Source organism: Globicephala melas, chromosome 14 (genome assembly GCF_963455315.2).
Source record: "Globicephala melas chromosome 14, mGloMel1.2, whole genome shotgun sequence".
NCBI lineage: Eukaryota > Metazoa > Chordata > Mammalia > Artiodactyla > Delphinidae > Globicephala > Globicephala melas.
This window is the reverse complement of record NC_083327.1, coordinates 52116759-52139134: the sequence shown is the minus strand read 5'-3', so window position 1 is coordinate 52139134 and position 22376 is coordinate 52116759. Positions and strand designations below refer to the sequence as shown.

The following is a 22376-nucleotide window of genomic DNA, read 5'->3' as shown; positions in this document are numbered from 1 at the left end:
TTTATTCAACATAGTTTTGGAAGTCCTAGCCACAGCAATCAGAAGAGAAAAAGAAAAGGAATCCAAATTGGAAAAGAAGTAAAACTGTTACTGTTTGCAGATGACATGATACTATACATAGAAAATTCTAAAGATACTACCAGAAAACTACTAGAGTTCATCAATGAATTCGGTAAAGTTGCGGGATACACAGTTAATACACAGAAATCTGTTGCATTTCTCTACACTAACAACAAAAGATCAGAAAGAGAAATTAAGGAAACAATCCCATTTACCATCACATCAAAAAGAACAAACCTGCCTAAGGAGGTAAAAGACCTGTACTCTGAAAACTGTAAGACACTGATGAAAGAAATCAAAGGTGACACAAACAAATGGAAAGATACACCATGTTCTTAGATTGAAAGAATCAATAATGTCAAAGTGTCTATAATACCCAAGGCATTCTTGGGATTCAGTGCAATCCCTATTGGATTACCAATGGCAATGTTTGCAGATCTAGAACAAAAAACCTTAAGTATGGAAACACAAAAGACCTTGAATAGCCAAAGCAATCTTGAGAAAGAAAAATGGAGCTGCAGGAATCAGGTTTCCTGACTTCAGACTATACTATAAAACTACCGTAATCAAAACAGTATGATACTGGCACAAAAACAGAAATATAGATTAATGGAACAGGGTAGAAAGCCCAGAAATAAACCCATGCACCTATGGCCAATTAATCTACAACAAAGGAGGCAAGAATATACAATGGAGAAAAGACAGTCCCTTCAATAAGTGGTGTTGGGAAAACTGGACAGCTGTATATAAAAGGGTGAAATTAGAACATTCTCTAACACCATACACAAAAATAAGCTCAAAATGGATTAAAGACCTAAGTGCAAGACCAGATAGTATAAAAAACTCTTAGAGGAAAACATAGGAAGAACACTCTTTGATATAAATAGCAGCAATATCTTTTGTGACTTGTCTCCTAGAGTAATGAAAATAAAAACAAAAAGAAACAAATGGGACCTAATTAAACGTAAAAGCGTTTGCATGGCAAAGGAAACCATAAACAACTCAAAAAGACAGCCCACAGGATGGGAGAAAATATTAGCAAATGATGCGACCGACAAGGGATTAATTTCCAAAATATACAAACAGCTCATGCAGCTCAATATCAAAAAACAACCCAATCAAAAAATGTTTGGAAGACCTAAGTAGACATTTCTTCAAAGAAGATATACAGATGGCCAAAAAGCATGTGAAAAGATGCTCAGCATCTCTAAGTATTAGAGAAATGCAAATCAAAACTACAATGAGGTCTCACCTCATACAGGTTAGAATCGCCATCACCAAAAATGTCTATTAACCATAGATGCTGGAGAGGGTGTGGATAAAAGGGAACCCTCCTATACTGTCAGTGGGAATAAATTGGTACAACCACTATGGAAAACAGTATGGAGATTCCTTAAAAAACTAAAAATAGAGTTACCATATGATCCAGCATTTCCATTCCTAGGCATATATCCAGGGAAAACCATAATTTGAAAAGATACATGCACCCCAAGTTTCATCGCAACACTATTTACAATAGCCAAGACATGGAAGCAACCTAAATGTCCATCGACAGATGAGTGGATAAAGATGTGGTACATAAATACAATGGAATATTATTCAGCCATAAGAATGAATGAAATAATGTCATTTGTAGCAACATGGATGGACCTAGAGATTATCATACTAAGTGAAGTAAATCAAAGACAGACAAATATCATATGATATCACTTATATGTGGACTCTAAAAAAATGATACAAATGAACTTATTTACAAAACAGAAACAGACTCAGAAAACAAACTTGTGTTTGCCGAAGGGGAAAGTTGAGGGGGACGGATGAATTGAGAGTTTGAGATTAGCAATGCACACTACTATGTGTGGAGTGGATGGTTGGCAGGGACTTACTGTATAGCACAGGGAACTCTACTCAGTGTTCTTTGGTGACCTGTATGGAAGAAGAATCTGAAAAAGAATATATATATATATATATATATATATATGTAGCTGAATCACCTTGCTGTACACCTGAAACTGACACAATATTGTAAATCAACTATTTAAAAAAAAGAAACAAAGGAAACACAGTTTGCTGCTATTACTGATTCACTAGGTCTGGGGTGGGGGCTGTGAATGTGCGCTCCTAATAAACTCCCAGGTTCAGCTGATTCTGCTGATCCAGGGTCTGCACACGTGTTGAAAACCACTCTTACAGTATGTACATACTCTAAGAATATAAGTCAGTTTGTTCTTCCAAACCATTTAGGGCTTTTCCGTACAGGAAAAGCCAAAGTCCTGACAAAGCTTTCAGGGGGCCAGGTGCCCTGGCAGTTACCTCCCTTGCCTCATTCCCGAATCCCTTCACCATTGTTGAGAAACTCTGCAAGTGAAATAGTTTCAGTGTGCTTTGCTTTAACATCAAAGCTGGCAATGAAACAAAAACCATTTAATTCATTGAACTCACTGGATTTCCCAGTCCTGAGGACAAATGAAATAAACCTACAACCATCAACACGTTAATTAAAGTAAAACTATGCAAGTGAAATAGTTTCAAGGTGCTTTGCTTTAACATCAAAGCTGGCAATGAAACAAAAACCATTTAATTCATTGAACTCACTGGATTTCCCAGTCCTGAGGAAAAATGAAATAAACCTACAACCATCAACACATTAATTAAAGTAAAACTATGCGAGTGAAATAGTTTCAAGGTGTTTTGCTTTAACATCAAAGCTGGCAATGAAACAAAAACCATTTAATTCATTGAACTCACTGGATTTCCCAGTCCCGAGGACGAATGAAATAAAGAAACCTACAACCATTGCATAGTTAAAATTCCAAATTCCTAACTCTAACCATTTAAACAACCCTGGCTGCAGGGTTGTTTCTGGAACAAACCAGGCACAGTCCAACCTGAGGGCCTTTGCACAAATAGATCTCCCAATTAAACGAGTCTCCCCTAAACAGGTACAGGACTCAGTCCTTTACCTCCTTCAGCCTTTGCTTAATTCTACCTTTTCACCTGATTTTAAATTGCACTCCCCTCCCCCCTCCCACCAATCTACTTGGCATGTTGATTTCTGCAGCATTGTCTCCACCTGACAAGTAAGAACTACATCATTGCTTACTATCTACCTCCTCCCACTAAAACTCAAGTTCCACGAACACAGAGACCTGTGTTTATTGTATTTACCAGTGTTCACAATCATGATATTTTTTCCCAGGACGTAAGAGGTGCTCAACACATGCGTGGAATATGTGTTTACAGAACGGAGATACCCTAATCTGACCCTGTTTGTTCATGCTGTGGACACAGGCATTAAGTCACCCCAAGAACAGGGCATAAAGAAGCATTTGCAGAAAATGTCTCCTTTGCAAATGGGTAAAGCCAAGTCACCCAAGTGTGTGTGTATGGGGGGCGAAGAGTAGGTAGGACTTTAAAAATGCTATTGCCAAATGACTTAGTGCAATTTGACAATTCCACAGCTGTCAGCTATTTGTTGTTTTTGTGGTTGATAATCAGTCTATTGGGCAGTAGAGGCAGGTGGGAGGTGTATCCCCCTCCACAACCCTATAACCAGAGTGTGTCACAACCAAGATGAGGCTTAGAGCCCATTCTGATGAACATACAAACGTTCATTAGCAATCAAGCACCAAGCAGTCACATACTCTAAGTTCAGAGAGTTCCCTATACTTTGTCCCCAAGCATTCCTAAAATAGGGTGAAAATTTTCACTCTGGGGCAAATGCACTGATACCCACCAGACAGAACTGGTCAAACCTTTCATCTCTTCACAGGTATATCTGTGAAGGCAGGGCGGCTGAGGAGGGAGAACCCAGCCCCACAAGTTGCTCACAGTATAGGGTACAGGGGAAGGTGCTGGGTTAATGGGCTGCTCGGTCCCTAGACCCTGTCCGCCCAAGGGTGGTGGCATCTGTGCAGTTTTCAAGGCAGCCACATGGCTTGGCCATTGCTCATTGTGCCAAAGAGAAATTATTTCTGATGTTCCTTAGAAGTAGAGGAAGGTATTTAAGGTGCTTGGTAGTCTTCTCTAGATATAGAATCTCATTTAAGTTACTTCAAAGTTAACTAAAGGCCCCTAGGATATAGACTAAAGGTATTCAAACACCTTACACTATTTATACTGAAATATTTTTATTTAAACTACAGACAATATAATAAGTGTCTTTATATATACACATAAAGTTTAAAATGTGTTTGCTAAAATCATCAACACATTAATTAAAGTAAAACTATGCAAGTGAAATAGTTTCAAGGTGCTTTGCTTTAACATCAAAGCTGGCAATGAAACAAAAACCATTTAATTCATTGAACTCACTGGATTTCCCAGTCCCGAGGACAAATGAAATAAAGAAACCTACAACCATTGCATAGTTAAAATTCCAAATTCCTAACTCTAACCATTTACATTCTGTTTGTAGGATCTTCACCTTTGGAAACTCCTATCATCTTTCATGTAGACCGAACCCTAACACTAAACACCTGACACTTAATGCCTCAAATAGGAGATAATCAAACTTCTTTAAAAAATGTTCTGGACACAATTGGTGAGTTTGTTCACAACTAATACACAGAAATACACATTCAACAAATCTCACAAAACTACTAGCCTTTTCTACCAAACATTAAAACAGTTTGAATTGTAACAGGAAAGGCTTCCTGTCCTTAAACAGGCAGAGTTGAGAGATGTCTAAGGTAGTTTGTAAATCTAAGTGGTTTAGAACAACTCAAAAGCATTTAATTAAAGCAGAATGTTCCGTTACAGCTCCTAGTCCTGTAGGATATATATTCTTCATATTCTCTTCCATTATGGTTTATCACAGGATACTGAGTGCGGTTCCCTGTGCTATACAGTGGGACCTTGTTGTTTATCTATTTTCTATTTAATAGTTTGCACCTGATGGTCCCAAACTCCCAAACCATCCCTTCCCCACCTCCCTTGGCATCCACAAGTCTGTTCTCTATTAGATCCCTTTAATAATTAGATCAGACTGAATATTCGTGGAACGAGAGAGCCGAGAAGTAGCAAGAGGTTATTATTGGCATAGCTGACAAGTAGAAGCCCCTTAGGACCATGTTTCCATAACTTACGAAGCACAGGACATGCTGCCTCCTGTCATCGAAGTGCTACGTGGATACCAGGCCGTCAGCAAGTTATGAGCTGCAGAACTTGGGTTTTCGTGCAAGTTTAAATGTCACTCTTCTAAGACTCAGCATGTGGTGAAACAAACTTAATTGAACCCAGTCACCTTTTTCCTTAACCTGGCAGGGATTCAACACCCCTTATCAGTCACAACAATTCTCTTGTCAGCATTCATGTCACCAAGAGGAAATGACCCTGATCCCAGTTCCAGTGTTGCATGGTGACATGCATCCATACTTGTCCTATTCTCTCCTACAGCACACATCATCCCCATCTTAGGAAATGTGTTGTCGGTTGGGTCTTTTTCAAAGCAACATAACTCGTAACTGGTGGAGAAAAGATGTAGTCCCAGGTCCACCCAGTCAGCTGGCTTCTGTTCCTTGATGCTGGGAACCACGTGAACTCAGTTGTAGCCTTGCTCCTTCCTATTCTTGTAAACCTAGGCTTTCTTGTCTGCTTTGATGCCAGGAAAAAAAAAAAAAAAAGGATTGGATATATACTCTCACTAACCTCAATAATTCTTATTTTAGAATTTTAGTGGGAGGTATTGAGAAACAACCCTTGTTGTTATTCTTGAAATTTATTCTTAAAATTGTTACTAGATTGAATTACAGCCGTGAAATGTTAGTGCCCATGCACTGCGATAGATTTCAGTTATCCATACAAAATCTTTCTTTAATAAAAGTGTAATAAAAACCTGACTAATCGTACATATAACCAGTATTTGATCCAATTCATTGGAAGTTCTGAAAATACTCACCAGCCTTGGTAGCCAACGTATCCAATCTATTTTTTAAATTCTTTTTTGAACCATAATTATTTTTTACTCAAAAAATAATCCGAGGAATATTTTTAATAATAAATGAAATATATCCTAATTATGTCTATTCCAGTAACAAAATGGGGATAACTTTGAAGTGTGGGTAGAGGCAGAGGAATTTTTACTCTTGGCTTATCTAGCAAGCAGGGCTAGCTTTTTGGGCATGGGGTGTGTATCACATATGACCCCCATGCTCAGAGGAGTCTGATGCTTGGTTTAATGCTCTACTGTCCTCTTCAGGAAATTCTTATTATACTATTTTTGAGCATGTGGTGAGCAGAGGAGATACCCTGGGGGGACAGCCCTGCCAGTGTTTGTGATCTAGCAGCAGTGCCTGATGGCTCTGACTCAGTCCCCTGGGCACAGCATGCAGAGCAATTGTTCTGGCCAGCCCCAGGGCAATCCAAGGAGCCACTGGGCTGACTGGGTGACCGGGAAAGGACCTGGGACCAGATTGGCAGCGGTGACAGTGAAAGCAGCAGAGGAAGTGACTGCTGTACCCCTGGGGAAAGCAGAGGGCCCAGGCAGCCCTGGGAACTGTGGGAGGCCGGCTTGCCTGTTAATTCACGAAGAGAACCGGTCCCTGCAGCTCCTGCACAAATATTAACTATGATTTAGTGCTGGAACAGGAACTGCTAGTGCTCAGGCAGTAAACTTTGTCAATAAATTATTAGAAGATAAAAGCATACACATGGATATTGCAACAAAGCATATCAGAGTTGTTAGAATTATTCAAAGAGTTTAGAGTCTCTGGTTGTGAAAACTGCTGCAACATTGTAAACAAATATCCACTTACACATAGAAATTAGTCTGTAGCTAGCAGCAGACAGAAAAGAGCTCTTTTCCTGTGAACTTCAAATGAACAAATTACTAACTAGGAAGACAATTTTAAAATTATTTTTCTTGTTATTGAAGATAACAGCAGGAGAACACATAAGTAGGTGTTTTCAATGATGTAGAAATGAAGCCATTTTCAGCTTCTTAAACAACTTCAAGTTATAGGAAATATCAGAGGAAATACTAAAATGCCACTATAATTTTTAAAATTCAGATTACATGAAACTGATTTTTATGAAGAGCTAAATCTTTTTAGAAAAATTGTTCTGTGAACCATTAGTTCAAATGACTAAAATTTATATTTCAAAATAATTTATCAGGGCTTCCCTGGTGGCGCAGTGGTTGAGAGTCTGCCTGCCGATGCAGGGGACGCGGGTTCGAGCCCCGGTCCGGGAAGATCCCACATGCCGCGGAGCGGCTGGGCCCGTGAGCTATGGCCGCTGAGCCTGCGCGTCCGAAGCCTGTGCTCCGCAACGGGAGAGGCCACAACAGTGAGAGGCCCGCGTACCGCAAAAAAAAAAAAAAAAAAATAATAATAATTTATCAGAAATACACCCAATATTGTCACTTTTTTATAAAATATTCTTCACAGCTCCAGTAATAGGTGTATCAGCAGAAAGATTCTTCTCAAAATTAAAAATTATAAAAAACCATTGATGCATTTGCCGAGATGATTGATGTCATATTTATATTGATTGCAAATGAATTGGCTAAAAGCATATAATTTTTTTTTTTTTTGCGGTACGCGGGCCTCTCACTGTTGTGGCCTCTCCCGTTGCAGAGCACAGGCTCCGGACGCGCAGGCTCAGCGACCACGGCTCACGGGCCCAGCCGCTCCGCGGCATGTGGGATCTTCCCCGACCGGGGCACGAACCCGCTTCCCCTGCATGGGCAGGCGAACTCTCAACCACTGCGCTATCAGGGAAGCCCCAAAGCATAGATTTTGATGACTTAATTGTAGAAAAGTGAGTCAAATCTTACGATCAATCAAAATATCCCACTTAATAGGCTACTGTATTTATAATTAGAACACCAAAATATTATGTTTTATAATTTATATTTTATATGGTTATTTATGTTACTATTACCCTGATTATGTTTTGTAAGTAATAAAATATTTTAAGGGAAAATCTTTTTTAGCAGCACTTTCTTCTTACTCCTTGAAAAAGGGGCCCTGCATTTTCATTTTGCTCTGGGCCCCACAAACTGTGTAGTCCACCCTGATAGCAAGATTTAGCACTGATGCTCCCCTCCAGACATCTTCTCCTTGAGTTCTTATTCTTTACAACTTGAACTGACAGATGCTTTTGCCCATTCGAAATAGCAATGTTTCATGTTTAAGAATATTTGCCTTTTAGCACTCAAAACAACACATTCACTGAATATGCTGTATTTCCATGAATTATAAGCCTCGGCCTCAGCCTCTCAGCCCTTTGGTTTTTGCCTACCTACCTGCTTTTGGAGATGGGAAGGCTAGTTCCATGGTGCGTGGAGCACAGGGTTGTTATATCCTTACTGATGGAGGATTTTTCATAGTTTTCGCTCAATTTGATACTTCCCCATTGACTTACCAGTCATAACTCAGTGCCCATTTGTTTGACTTCATCCTAAGAGTCTTGGTCAGCCTGACATAACAGTGACAAGAAGTTCAGGTGTTCTGGTGGCTTCCACTGTGAGGCTGGAAAGATTTATGTCTAGACAGCTGTGTGCAAAAACCTCTCTGCACGTGGAGATCAACATATCCCCAAAGGATATAATGAGTAAAACTAGAAGAATAATGAAGAAAAATGACAGGCGCATGGAAGGGGAACAAACAGGGTATGCCTCTGGTAAATAACTCCCTGAAGGACTCTTAGAAAGGACTTACTGATTAATTGAATCAATCCATCATCCTTGGGATGACAGCATCAATTTGCAATCTTTTCTGGGAGTTGTTTTATTCCATTGCTGTTACCACTTAAATTCATATGAGGGTAGAGTGAGAGGTTAAAAAATACACCTGTTTTATTATTAGGGTACCACAGTTCTGTGCTCTCATTATAGAAACAGCTTACATTTATTTTAATAATGGTTTAAAATGTCGGAACATCAACATGTGGCTTATACAAGGATTTTTCCTCTTTGAATTTATCTTACAGAAATCAGCTTTTAATACCCATCAAAATTTTAAGCTCATTTGCTTCTAAACTCTAAAATGTTTAAGAATTTTTGAAAAATGATCTTCTTTATAATTCTGGGGAATATAGAAGTATCTATCATTATCCCTTTTAGGAGGAACTCACCTTCATTTTCTTTGTGGTCACTGGCAGCCATAGCTTGTGATCCTTGTGCAGATTTCAGTGGTTAATGAGACCCTTGAGTGTATTCTCTAGTTCGAGCTTTTGTTGAGTTAAAAGGAATAGAGTATATACATGTCGTGGAGATTTTGCTCTCATACCTATTAAAAATGATTGTTTTAAGACACTAGCATGTTTTAAATTGGACATAATATACCATTCACAGATTTTGTTCTTTCCTTTCTTGGGAGTGGGTGGAAGGTAGATGCAATACAATGAAAAGAGGATTGAACATGGATCCTAAGCAAAGATTCACATGTGAGGAGAATAATTTGGGCTTGATTTTTTATAATGTAAGGATTTTGATATCAAAGTTTCCTGAGTATAAGCGTTGATTGCCATAATTTTACCTAAGACTGATAAAATCTCTGAAGGATGATTTTTCTTGAAAATCATAGGAAGTATTCAAGATGGAACAGCTTGAGTAATCTTAATCTCTCTAACATTAGCTATTCATAAATGTATTATGAAAGAAGTAGAAGGACTTCTAACCCTGAAGCTGAACATACTTGGTTGACTAATATATAAGAACATATCATATATACATGTTAACATATGGGTACATGTTATTGATATTTAAGAGAACTCTAACATGTGGGTGCAAAGTGTTGCCTGCCACTTCAGTAAACAAAGGATGTTGCAGCCATCAAGCCAGCAGGCACTGCAGCCGCCCCTGACTGTGCACACTGAGGGGATTCAGGATGGAGAGAAGCAGGACACTGGCCCCAGAGAGCTGAGGTGCACATCACCTCATGATGAAGGAAGGATTTCAGAAAGCCCAGACTCTTGCATCTTCCCATACACAGAAAAGTGCTAAATTCATTAACTTGAGAGGTCTGGTTTTCTTTAATTAACAGTAATCTTTTGATGTTTTGTATATCCCAGCTCCTCCATTACCTCTTTGGAGCAGTCCCTCAGAGCTATCTGAGAGGCTGTCTTCCGGGCTCAAGTCCTCAGTTTTGTCTGCCAGATAAAACATAATTCTCAACTTTTAGGTTGTGCATTTTCCCCAGTAGACAAACATAAAAATGCATATTTAACATTGAAACTATACAGAACTTAATAAACTTAATACACAATAATTCAGAAGCATTTTCTGGTCTTACACTGTCTTAGAGTCTTCCTTATCAGCATTCATTGTGATTTACACAGTGCAGAGCCACTTGACAAATCCCAGTTGTCTGGGGTGTAGTGTATTCTATTCTAACCAGAGTACACATAGTAGAATTTGTTGTAGAATGGTGAGGTATTTGCATTTTCAGGATAAATGGCAATCTTGTGTAATCTCTTAACCTCTGTTGGCCTTAGTTTACTGTTTCTATAATGAATGAGTTTATATCTCAAGTTTGTTCTACAATGTGATCTATTTAAAATGTTTATTTCTGAGTTCAAATTGTCCACTTGTTATATAGTACAGTGGAATGTTGGATATTTGCTTTACTGTTTCAAAGATTATGTTTTTCAGTAGCTACCAGATGAAGATCTTGGTACCACCTGTTATTTACCAAATGCACATCTTATTTAGTGGAGAACTGCAGGCTAAGGAATCTTTTCTTTAGATCACGTGTAAATATATGATCTTTTCTTAGGTTTGACCTATTAACTTTTGTCTCTTTTTATGCAACTGAGGTCTTGTGTGCACTTGCCCTCACAGTGGGAAGCAACATCCTGACAGTCATTCTTCGCTCCTTCAGTGAACCCGCATCAGCATACTTTTCACACAGGGAACATAAGTGAAAACAAGCTTGATCATTTACAAGGCTCTCACCATGTGGCCTAGAAGTGAAATACTACAAGTTGATATTCAGCGTCTTGTAATGCTTCCTCAAAGCCTCCCTTATTTTCAGTCAATTTTGGCATTTCGGCTTCTGGGGGCTGGTGTGCATCTGTGTGCTGTGAGAGGAAGGACATAACCCCAGCAGCCTGGAGCAGACCAAGCCCTCTATCCCTTGAGTACATATGGTAAACCTCAGCTGATATTGTGGCTATACTATCACAAGTGCCGGGGGTTAGTCTTTTCAACTTGCCTATCCTGTTTCAAAATGCTCACTATAATTGTCATCAAAAGTCTATGTTGGGCTTCTCTGGTGGCGCAGCGGTTGAGAGTCCGCCTACTGATGCAGGGGACATGGGTTCGTGCCCCGGTCCAGGAAGATCCCACATGCCGCGGAAGCGGCTGGGCCCGTGAGCCATGGCCGCTGAGCCTGTGCGTCCGGAGCCTGTGCTCCGCAACGGGAGAGGCCACAACAGTGAGAGGCCTGCGTACTGCAAAAAAAAAAAAGTCTATATCATCAAAGGGGCAATAAATGAGTATTTTAAATTATTTTATGTTAATTTGACATACAAAAAATGAAAAACCCTACTTATGTTAATCAAAGTTTTTAAATATAATGACATATAATCCAGCTATTAGCCGGATGCTAACTCTAAATTCCAGATAGAGGAGGGAAAAAAGTTCTCCAAATGACAGCAGGTCTATTCCAGGCAGTCTTATAAAAGAACCCTTAGAGATAATGAAAGTATGTGTTACCTATGACTGAGCTAAAATGGTGCCAAGGCCTGGCAATTCCTTTTTACTGCTGACACATCCCTGTATGGTATAGAATATCAGCATTGCCTCCACGTCAATGGAATAGGGTGTCCCTGTCAATGACATAATTGAATACACTTTGAGAAGGAACAAGGGCTTTCAGGGATGGCTCAGAAACTTGATTGTTTTTCCATTTATTTTTAAAATGCAAATTACACTAGTAAGTCAAAAAAATCACTCTGTTAAAAATACATTCAGAATTAACAAATGCCAAAAAAAAAAAAAAGACACAGGATTGTAACTCTTGCCTTCTGAATATTAGGTTTATAACAAAAGCTCAGCCTAGAAAAATAGCATTCTTCACCGGATTTTGAGGAGGATACAGCTGTACAACTTAGATGTTTTTCCAGATAGAATCACACTACTGTGCTCCCTGTCCACTGATTCCTTTTTAGTAGTCAACAACTGTTTTTAAAAATTTTGGTGGTGATGATAGTAGTGATTAGATGGTAACTTGGCTGCAACTTAAAGCAGGAATATGAGGGTTTAGTCTCTGTGCATTTAAATTTCTATCCATATACATGTCTTATAAGGTAGAATCTCATCACAGCATGAATGTACAGTGAAACCTCATTTTTAATAGTCACATTAATACTCACATTAGAATAATTTCTGGCATGTATAGTATTTATATTTTAAGAATCAAAGGATGATACATTGGTAAGTGTTTTTCTCATACATTAAACATGCATGTCACTATAAAATCATTGTATGAGGTTTCACTGACATGTTTGTGATTGTATAATTTTATGCATGTATATATGGACAAACATATACAAACCACTGAGAAAATTCAAGCACAAGTGCTTGAACTTTTTTCTGTAGTTTATATTCTAATTGTAACCGTTGTTCCTTTGTTTTCAAATGCGTATATGTGTAGATCACAGACATCCATGCAGACACAGTAATGGGACTGGTTTATGTAGATTTGGATGGGCTAACGTTCAAAGTAGGTTAACCCAATAACTGAAACTTCTTAGAAACAAGGAGAAAAAGTTGCTCCATGCCAATTTATAATTTTTCAAGTCTGAATTTCACTGCATTTAAGGGTGGCATATTAGTTCTAAAAAGAAAAAAGTTGATTTTAGTGTCTCAGGTGGATCCAAAAAAAATGACTCATCTGAGTTCCTGACAAGCCTGAGCTAATTATGTTTTTCACTAATGAAAACCAAATAATGTTTGAATATATAGAACAAAATTTCCTAGGAATTCAGAATATTCCTTAAACACATTGACCTACTATTAAGTTTCCAAAGGCATCTTGTTGCCAACTACGTCAACAGCACAGTTTTTCTGCCACAATAATACAGGAGGATTAAAATACACCCTAACACACAACAGATCCCCCAAATACCACAAAGAGATCTCAAATATTTCACCAAGGTAACTATTGCTCCCCCCACCCACCCAAAAAATAATCTCGTACGCTGAAGTTAGGAAAAAAAGTTCACCTACGTAGGGGCTTCCATTTGAATTAGATATAAAAGAGTAAACATAGCTAATACATATTCAGTTGGCCTCTGTTGATAGAAATCCACAGCTGTTTCTGTGTTAGTAAAAGACATTGGTAGATACTTATAAAAGCACCTAGAGTGCAATAAATAAAATCAGTGAGTTAAGCCATTTCTGTTCTCTGCTTCCAGTAGATTAATGAGTTTAGTAGATTGATACGTTTCTCTTTGTCCCACCCAACCCCCTCAGAAGACCTTATTGAGGAATTATAAAGATGACGATTATTACTTTGTTATTATTACTTGTCTTTTTCTGGCCACCATGGAGGCTCAATGGTAAAAGCACTTTGCTGACAGCTGGCAGTTTTTGTACACAGACACACTGCAGTTGCTGAGCTATGCAGTCTTGTTTCTTGACATGACACACACAGACTTGAACTCATTCGGAATTAATAGCAGTGTGTTAGCCTAAAGGAAGTGACTTGGGGGTGTCTGCACTGAGATTCTCAGGCGCACAACTTAGGTGGGTTAAGGCAAGTATGTACGGTACAGCCTTTAGGGCAAACAACCTGCCATTTCAGACTTCAGTTACAGGGTCATCATGCCGTGTTTCGTTTGTTTGTTTTTTGCAATTACATTGCCTACATAGCTGTGGTGCTATCAAGACATACGGAGTGCAGAAGACAGGGCTCTCTAGCTAATGTGCCCTGGATGACTTCGCAGCTGGCAGAGGCTGACTGGCTGGGCTGCAGAGCAGTTAGTGACGGCCAGCAGAGGGCACCAGCACGTCTCCTTATGAACTTTCCAAAGGCCTGGGAGAAAGCAGCCTGCTTTCAGGAAATCCACGATGGGTGTATCCTGCATATCTGTCTGTTTCAGTTAGAAAGAGGAGGCCAAGTAGAATTGGTTGTGTGCCCATGTGTGCCCGTGTGTGTGTGTGTGTGTGTGTGGTCCCAGTGTACATGGAGGCTTTATGTTTTGTTAGTATGTATATATATTTAAACTTAGTTGCTTCTTGCTCTTCAAAAAATGCAGGAGGCCACTGCGAAACAAGTTCTTTGAACGGTCCAGGAGCTGATATACTGAAGCCATTTGTATTATTTCGACCTGAGAGAGAGAGAAAAAAGATGTTTTTAATCAAGGGTGAGAGCCCAGCACCTTTTCTCACCTCTCCAAGCACAAGAGTAAACCAAAAAAAAAAAATAAAAAAAAAAAATAAAAGAGATCCAAAGCCCAAATTGTGCTTTAAATAGACAATTTTCCTCTTCTCAACTTTTTCCGCAGTGCAACCTTTTGGATAGAGAGGCCATTTATGGTAATTTAAAATCCATTTTCTGGGGGCAAATGAATATGTATTGCTGTACAATTAGGCCGCCAAAAAGAATGCAATGTTTTCAAATGTGGTCTGATATAGCATGGAGTATTTTCGCATTTATACTGCAGGGAGCCCAAACAGATCTCAACCTGCTTCGGCACTTAGGTCAGTGGTAGTCAAAGCAGTTACTTTGTTAGAAAATCAACCTGTGGGCGTGGGAATGTTTTTGCGCAGCAACTTCATAGCCATTATTTGTTTCAAAGAATTCTCCAAACTGTAAGAGAAAAATTAATGAAAACTTTTCCCTTTTAGATGGATTATAGATAATCTGAAGAATTACAGGCCAAGAACATTCACCCAAGTTAACTTTAAAAAAAGAGGACTGTCTATTCATTGACTACAGGAACTGAAACAAACTGTGAATGGAGGTCAGTTAGGACAGTGTTTTCAAAGCCTTGTCCAGGCTCTGAGCCACAGAAGATTTGCTGGGTATAATGGAAACCCCACAGCTAAAACTGCGCATTGCTTTTAAGCATCTGTTTTCCTTCTAAGGAATGGCTTTTATTTCCAGTTGCTATATAATATCATTGGGGTGCTTGAACTGGCCCATGATGTTAAATTACTCTTATTTTATGAGACTTATTTATGGCAGGTTGACAGGAGAAGGTCTACCCCACAGGACAAAGATACAGGAGATGCTCAGGTCTCTGCCTCCCAGCAGGGGATGAAGTTTATGCTTGAATCATTTTTGGTTTTTCATGGGATTTTAATAGGCAGTGACTCTCCAGTGATTGTATTTGAGGGCTACACAGTTGAAAAAGTGCTTCATTCAACACCACATATAATGTGAAATCAAAAGGGAATAAAGGAAACGCAGGAAAAGGGGAGGGTGCAGGCATGTATGGAACTATGGCAGCTAAGTTAGTGTGAGGAAGTAAAGATAAGTAAATTTAAAATCAGGGAATGAAATGTCAGAGCAAACTCAACAGTCCACATAAGAATTTGGAAAAAACTAAGCAGTCAGGAAAACCAGTTGATAATTGGGGCTGTGTAAGGAACAAGTTGTGTGACCTTTGTGTTTCTTTTCTTTCATCTAGTTTCCTCACCTGTAAAATAAAATCTTAGTGTTCTAGTACTTGAGGTCTGCTAGAGGATTCTTTGTAGAAGGTATGGTAGTAGTATTTTGACTGGTGATTTATTAAACATTTAACTTATTTCATGAGCAGTGAGACTTGAAAGCTCTTATATAATTTTACTATTCTTAGGCAGTGAGGAGGAAAATAATATTTTTATTACTTTTGGTTCAGCATTTAAAGTACTTAATAAAATCACGAGAAGTTTTGTCTTCAAGGAATTTTGTTCCAGACATTAAATTTGAAGAGTCCTCTATTTAAAGACAACATTGGAATTATGAATGCCTGGTTTGAAACTATAGTCTTGATTATATATAATCGGCATTCTCGTGTTATTATCAGAGCTGATCCTTACAGAGTGGTTACATCTAATTTATTATATTTTGATCATATTTATTGATCATTCATATTGACCAACACAATGTAATATTATAAGAATGTTGTGTGATATTGTCAGAAGCAAGAAATTGCAGGACCTGTAGATGTTCTGGTCTACTCTTGAGCACAAACATATTGTTACATGTTACTTGGGCTGACATATGTGATATATTGTTTACAGAGGAAACCTTTTGGGAATGAAATACAGTGTATGGTGATTTCTGAGTTGATAAAATCTTTTCGTGAGTAATATTGGTTAACATAAGCATTATTACTACATCTAATAAATTATGTTTATTAAACATGTAGTATGTGACATGTCCTATGTTGTACATGCTCTACAAACATTGTTTTATGGAAATTCAGAACAACTATATGAAGTGCATATGCTATTGTCTCTATTTTGCAGGTGAGGAAACTTAGGCTTGGTGAGAATAAAGTTATTCAAATAAAGTTATAGGTCCAAGGTCATAAAGAATTTTATCTCATGCAGTCTGGCTTCAGTAGCTCGTCTTAACCACTACTCCTTACCACTGCTCCTTACTGCTTTGACTTTATTTTTTAATAGAACACTTTACACAAGGCTATGTTACAATATTGAGAAGAATGGTAAAGAATGTAAAGGATTTATCATTTTATTTTTTGCTTAAGCTATCAAATCTTTCTGGGAGGATAGGAATGTTATGGTATAAATAGAGAGACAACTATAGTATGGGGCAAAACAAAAAGATATCAAAGGAAAAAGGTTAAGAAATGTTTCATAAAGGAAGTATATTTTAAGATACAATTTGAAGGAGAGTGGGATTTGAAAGAGTGGAATTTGGGGGAAAACAAACAACATTTGGTGTCAAGAGAACAGCATGGACAATTGGAAAAATACATGTCATATTTGCAGATGGTAAGAGTTTTAGTTTGACTGTAAAAAAAAAAAAAAAAAAGAAAGAAAAAGGATAAGGGGAGATATCAGACTATGTGTGCCCTCAATAGATGATAAGCTTCAGGAAGCAGAGGCCAGCTCTTATTTATCATTACATTTTCCTGGGGGCTCCCAGCATTGTCTGCATATGGTTGAGACTATTAAAGGTTGAAGAGGAGAGATAATATTTCAATAGAACACTGGGGCCAGATCAGAGTAGATTTGCAAAGTCTGATAAGGAGTTTCAACTTTGTTCAGTAGGCAATAAGGAGTCATTGATAGGTTTTGGGCAGGGGCCTAACATAATCAGAGTGGTACTTTAAGAAGATTAATTTGGCAGTCACATGGAAGGTGGGATAGGAGTTCTAAAATAAGAAAGAGACTGGAAAACTTCAGTTAATGATTGCCTGAATTAGGGCAGTGGTTTTGGGAATGTAAAAGAGGGGATGTGTGATGTCCTGTTTACAGAAGGGATGCTTTGAATGACATACAGTATTGGCTGATTTCTGAATTCGATAAAGTTTTTTTATGAGTGGTGTTACCAAATGCTTTTGGGAAACTACAAGAGACACACACACAAAATGCAGGCATGATGCATAGATCATTCCCTTTGTAAAGAAAAGCTTAAAAGGGGATGTATAAGGATTACTTTAATCTCTCTGGAGGAGAAATAATCCAAAAAACGTATTTATTATCCTACACACTAACAATATTAAAAGGTAAAATGATTCAATGGTGGAGGACAACGACGACAAACACATATCTTCAAAGAGAGAAGCTCACATTTCGAAATGAATTGGAATCTTACTTTCTATTTTGATCTTCGCTTGCAATTCAGCATATCACTTGATGCTGATATATAGAATTTGTTATCAGTTGTTATCCAAGGGAATTTGCCTAAACACAGATATAAAAATCAGGCTCTGATTGTATGTCTGCTCTCTTGAGTGCTAGAGTTAAGGGTCTGATAAGTTTCAGTGTTAATATTCTGGTTTCATTTTCACTTTTCACACCAGAAAAATGAAAGAGTATTATTATTTTCTAACACTACACATAATTAAGGTGATAACCTATCATTTATCATCCAAATGAGAACACTTTTAAGACTAATAGGGTGTGCTGGTAATAATTATATCAGGACAACCCATGTAAACTAAGACTATACTGGGAAAACCAGGATATATGGCCTATATATAGTTACATATAACTACCTACAATGTTATATCATTTTCAAAATACACAAATTTTGGGTAATTCAAAGAAGTTGTATATTATATTGGATTTTTAGCCATGTAGTTGATACTTATGTAAGACTACTTTTAAAAGTAACTTTAGAGATAGCTTTCCTGATAAGTTAAATTTTATTCATAATTTAAAAAATTTATTAGAATTATCTCAGTCAGAACAATATTAATAGAAGAGAAAATACTGAAAGTAAATGACTGAAGGAAAGCTGCATGCCATCTATTTTGTGCCACAATAACATTTTCTTAATCATCTTTTAGTATCCCAGAAGAATACCTCCAAATTAAAGTACTTACATGTACATAGGCTGTAGCTGTAAATGAGATGTCTTCTGAGGCCCCTGATAGCCATAAGAGTCAAAGCCACCTATGAAATCAACTGAAAGGGACAATCGCCTTAATTAGTTAACTTTTCAGAAGAGATAAACGTTCATGATCAAGGTCTCACACAGATAACTAATATAAACCTTTTAATAATCTATTAAACCAGAACTAGCTAATTGTGGAGGAAAAAAGATAGTTCCTTCAAGGCAGTGATTTTTTTCCCCCCTCAACTGTGAGATTCAATTATTGCTTTACAAGAATCTATTCACTTGGGAGAAGAAATTTATATACTCCTTTGAAGCAACCAAGACCTAATTGGAGCAATAAAATTCACTTGCACAATTAAGATGCTATACGTCTTTTTGGTTAGCATGGAGATTTTCTGCAACACATTACAAATGTAAAAAATAATGATCGCTCAAGTGCATGTACCTATCAGCAATTGCGGCACTAGTAATAGTGTTATATCCTATGATTGTCAAGTACAAGGTGCAATGGTGGAGGTCATGTAAATTAGCTCAAAATGGCTGTCTCTGCCACTATGTGGTTCATAATCTCAAATAGACAATCAGAAATAAAGATGTGCAGCAAACTCTAACCAAACATTCAAATGCAATACATACCTAGGTATTTAAGGTACAATGAGATGTAACAAGAGTTACTGTGGTAGATTATATTATCCAAAATAGCTGCAACAATATCTCCTATTCCATATCTGCCTACAGTGTGACCTTGACACTCACCCCATCCTGAGGTTTGGGTCTTTGTCCCTTCCTCTTGAACCTGGGTAGAACTTTGTGGCCACTTTGACCAATAGAGTATGGTAGAAGTGACATTTTGTGACTTCCAAGGCTAGATCAAAAAAATGTCATGCACTTTGCTCTTTAGGGATGCTCTCTTTTGGAACACAGCCATCATGCCCAAACTAGGAATCCCAAACTAGTGCCCCTGGAGAGATCAATGGAGGACCCTCGGATATGATTTTGGCTGACAGGCTAGCTAAGGTCCCAGCTGATAGTCACCATCAACACCCAGACATGTGAGAAAAATTGCCTCCAAATGATTCCAGCCCCAAGCTGTTGAGTCAACCCAATCTTGGAGTCTCCCAGCTGAGGGCCCTGACATCCGGGATCAGAAACAAGCTATCCTCACTGTGCCCTGTCTGGATTTTTAACCCACAGATCCATGAGCATAATAATGGTTGTTTTATACCACTACATTTTGGAAGGGGTAGTAACTGGGACAGTAAATACTAAGAGTGCTGTGAAAATGTTTTGGTTTTGTTTTTTCTTTCCCATTCCTGGATGTGGAGGTCATGTGGTGGGGCAAAAAGAGGCAAAACAACAAAAAGCTGACAAGATAGATGACTGGAAGAAGAAAGAGAGGAAACTAGAAACTGAATTAGGGTGCTAGAGGATATCTTTACTTTTTCTAATATCTTTTTCTATTGGCTTAGCTTTGACTAGTTTTTGTTCTTTTTAATATCCTAAGTGTTACAGGTAGAAATTGGAGCAAGTAACATAAAGTCCATGATGTCTGTTTAGTGGGGAAATCTTTTCATTTTTTTAAAATAGATTTTATTTTTTAGAGCAGTTTTAGGTTCACAGCAAAATTGAGAAGAAAATACCAAGAGTTGCTATATACCCCCTCCTCCCCCACCCCACCCAGCACGTGCACAACCTCCCCTACTGTCAACATCCCAACCAGAGTGGTGCATTTGTTATGGCTGATAAACCCATACTGACATATTGTTACCACCTAAAGTCCAGAGTTTGTATTATGGTTCACTTCTGGTGAAGTGATGTAATGACATGTATCCACGATGTTAGTATCATATAGAATAGTTTCACTGCCCTAAAAGTCCTGTGTTCTGCCTTTTTATCCCTCCCTCTCCCCTAATCTCTAGCAACCACTGATCTTTTTACTGTCTCCATAGTTTTGCCTTTTCCAGAATGTCATAGAGTTGGACTCCTATAGTATCTAGCCTTCTCTGATTGGCTTCTTTCACTTATTAATATGCTTTCAAGGTGCCTCCATGTCTTCTTATGATTTAATATCTCTTTTTATCATGAAAACCCTTTTATTGAGGCAGAATTTCTCTTCTGGTCAGAAGTGGAATAGTACAGCAGTCCCCCTTATCTGCGGGGATACAGTCCAAGACCCTTAGTGGATACTTGAACCATGAATAGTACTGAACCCTATATATACACAATACTATTTTTTTTCCCTATACTAACGGATGGGTAGCATACACAGCATGAATATGCTGGACAAAGGGATGATTTATGTTACTGGAGGGACAGAGCAGGATGGTGTGAGATTTCATCACCACTACTCAGAATGGCTCACGATTTAAAACTTATGAATTGTTTATTCCGTTTAATCTTTTCAGACTGCAGTTGACGGCAGGTAATTGAAACCATGGAAAGTGAAACTACAGATAAGGAGGACTACAGTGTAATGAAAAGGACAGAGATCCTGATGTTAGAAGGATCAGGGTTCAAATACTGCTTTGACCACTTGCCAGCTGTGTGACCTTAGACAAATCACTTAACTTCTCTTACATAAGAATTATAATACTTAATACTATTAGTGTGAGGATAAAATAAGGAATGTAGAGCCCTGGGTGAGACATGCGGTGTGGAAGAAGAAAATTAAAAGCCCTTAAAAATTCAGGATTTTCTTTATAATTCTTCTAAACCATGCAGTTTAGGAGAAAGAAAGTTTTAATTTGGAACAACTGTAGAACTATATCAAATATTTTATAGAAGATGAATTAAAAGAGAGCAAACCTCTTTTGTTTTCTGAATTGCCCACGTTTGCACATTAGCTAATATAAATGGTACCAGAAGAGCTGTACAATAATTGAATGGCAACTATATTTAAAGTTTGTATTTTGAGAAATTATTTTCTACGATTGGGGATTCATTGCAGATAGTGCCTAAATTCCTGTTCATTTGGGTTCACTCTTTTTTTTTGGTGCGTGGGCCTCTCACTGCTGTGGCCTCTCCCGTTGCAGAGCATAGGCTCCAGATGCGCAGGCTCAGTGGCCATGGCCCACAGGCCCAGCCGCTCCGCGGCACGTGGGATCCTCCCGGAATGGGGCACGAACCTGTGTGCCCTGCATCGGCAGGCGGTCTCTTAACCACTGCGCCACCAGGGAAGCCCTGGGTTCACTCTTATCAACATTAAGACTTAAGGACTAGTTTTCTGAGAGGCATTCAAGCATTAAAGTTTCCTTGTTCTGAGGTTCCCTGTTAGTAAGATGGCCCCACCCTGGTGCTGGAGGAGAGAGTGGGCAGATGTAAACAGTAAGGTCTCCTCCACTGAAACCGAGATCCAAGTCAATCTCAGGCTTATTAGTGTTTTTATTGATGTTTTGAAATATTTCCTTAGCTTGATTCCAGAGGTGTGAGATGGATGGCAGAAAAAAACAGATGGTAATTTATAAGTCAGAGACTGTGCAGTGAGCCAAGGGATAACTGGAAGAAACCAAGATGAATCTTCAAGTCCAAAGGATAGAATTGGGACCAAAACTGGGAAACAAAGCTTGAGTCAGGAGCAGTGTAGACCTTCTGGAGACATGAGAAAAGGCCAGAAGGGAAATGAGATGTGTCTGAGTACTGTTGCGAATGGAGGTTGAGTTGTCTGGGTCTTGCTCTTATTAGCCATCTGTCTGATGTGTGGGTTGGTAGAGTCGATTTACAACTACCCAACTGGAGAGGATAGTGCTAAAGCTTTGACAGAAGGATTGCGATTGTTCTGATCATTCAGGTCATCTGGGGTCATGGAAAAGGATGCAACAGCAGATGACTCAGAACCAAGATGAGAAA

General features: G+C 38.5%; 1 protein-coding gene across 4 annotated transcripts in view; it reads right to left on the bottom strand.

Annotated features, from left to right (window-relative positions):
* Positions 1–11905: 11905 nt before the first annotated feature.
* NKAIN2 (sodium/potassium transporting ATPase interacting 2) overlaps positions 11906–22376 on the bottom strand; it is a 978136-nt gene continuing 967665 nt past the window's right edge. For 3 of the 4 annotated variants that reach the window (XR_011376710.1, XR_011376711.1, XR_011376709.1), the window contains 3 exons: positions 18517–18598; positions 17784–17872; positions 11906–14340 (listed from right to left, as the gene is read on the bottom strand). Coding sequence is in view for 1 of the 4 variants with exons in the window: in XM_070043515.1 (XP_069899616.1) it covers positions 14331–14340; positions 18517–18598 (92 nt within the window). In the remaining 3 variants the exon portion in view is untranslated. The remainder of the gene's footprint in view (positions 14341–17783; positions 17873–18516; positions 18599–22376) is intronic. The other variant, XM_070043515.1, reaches the window with a different exon arrangement.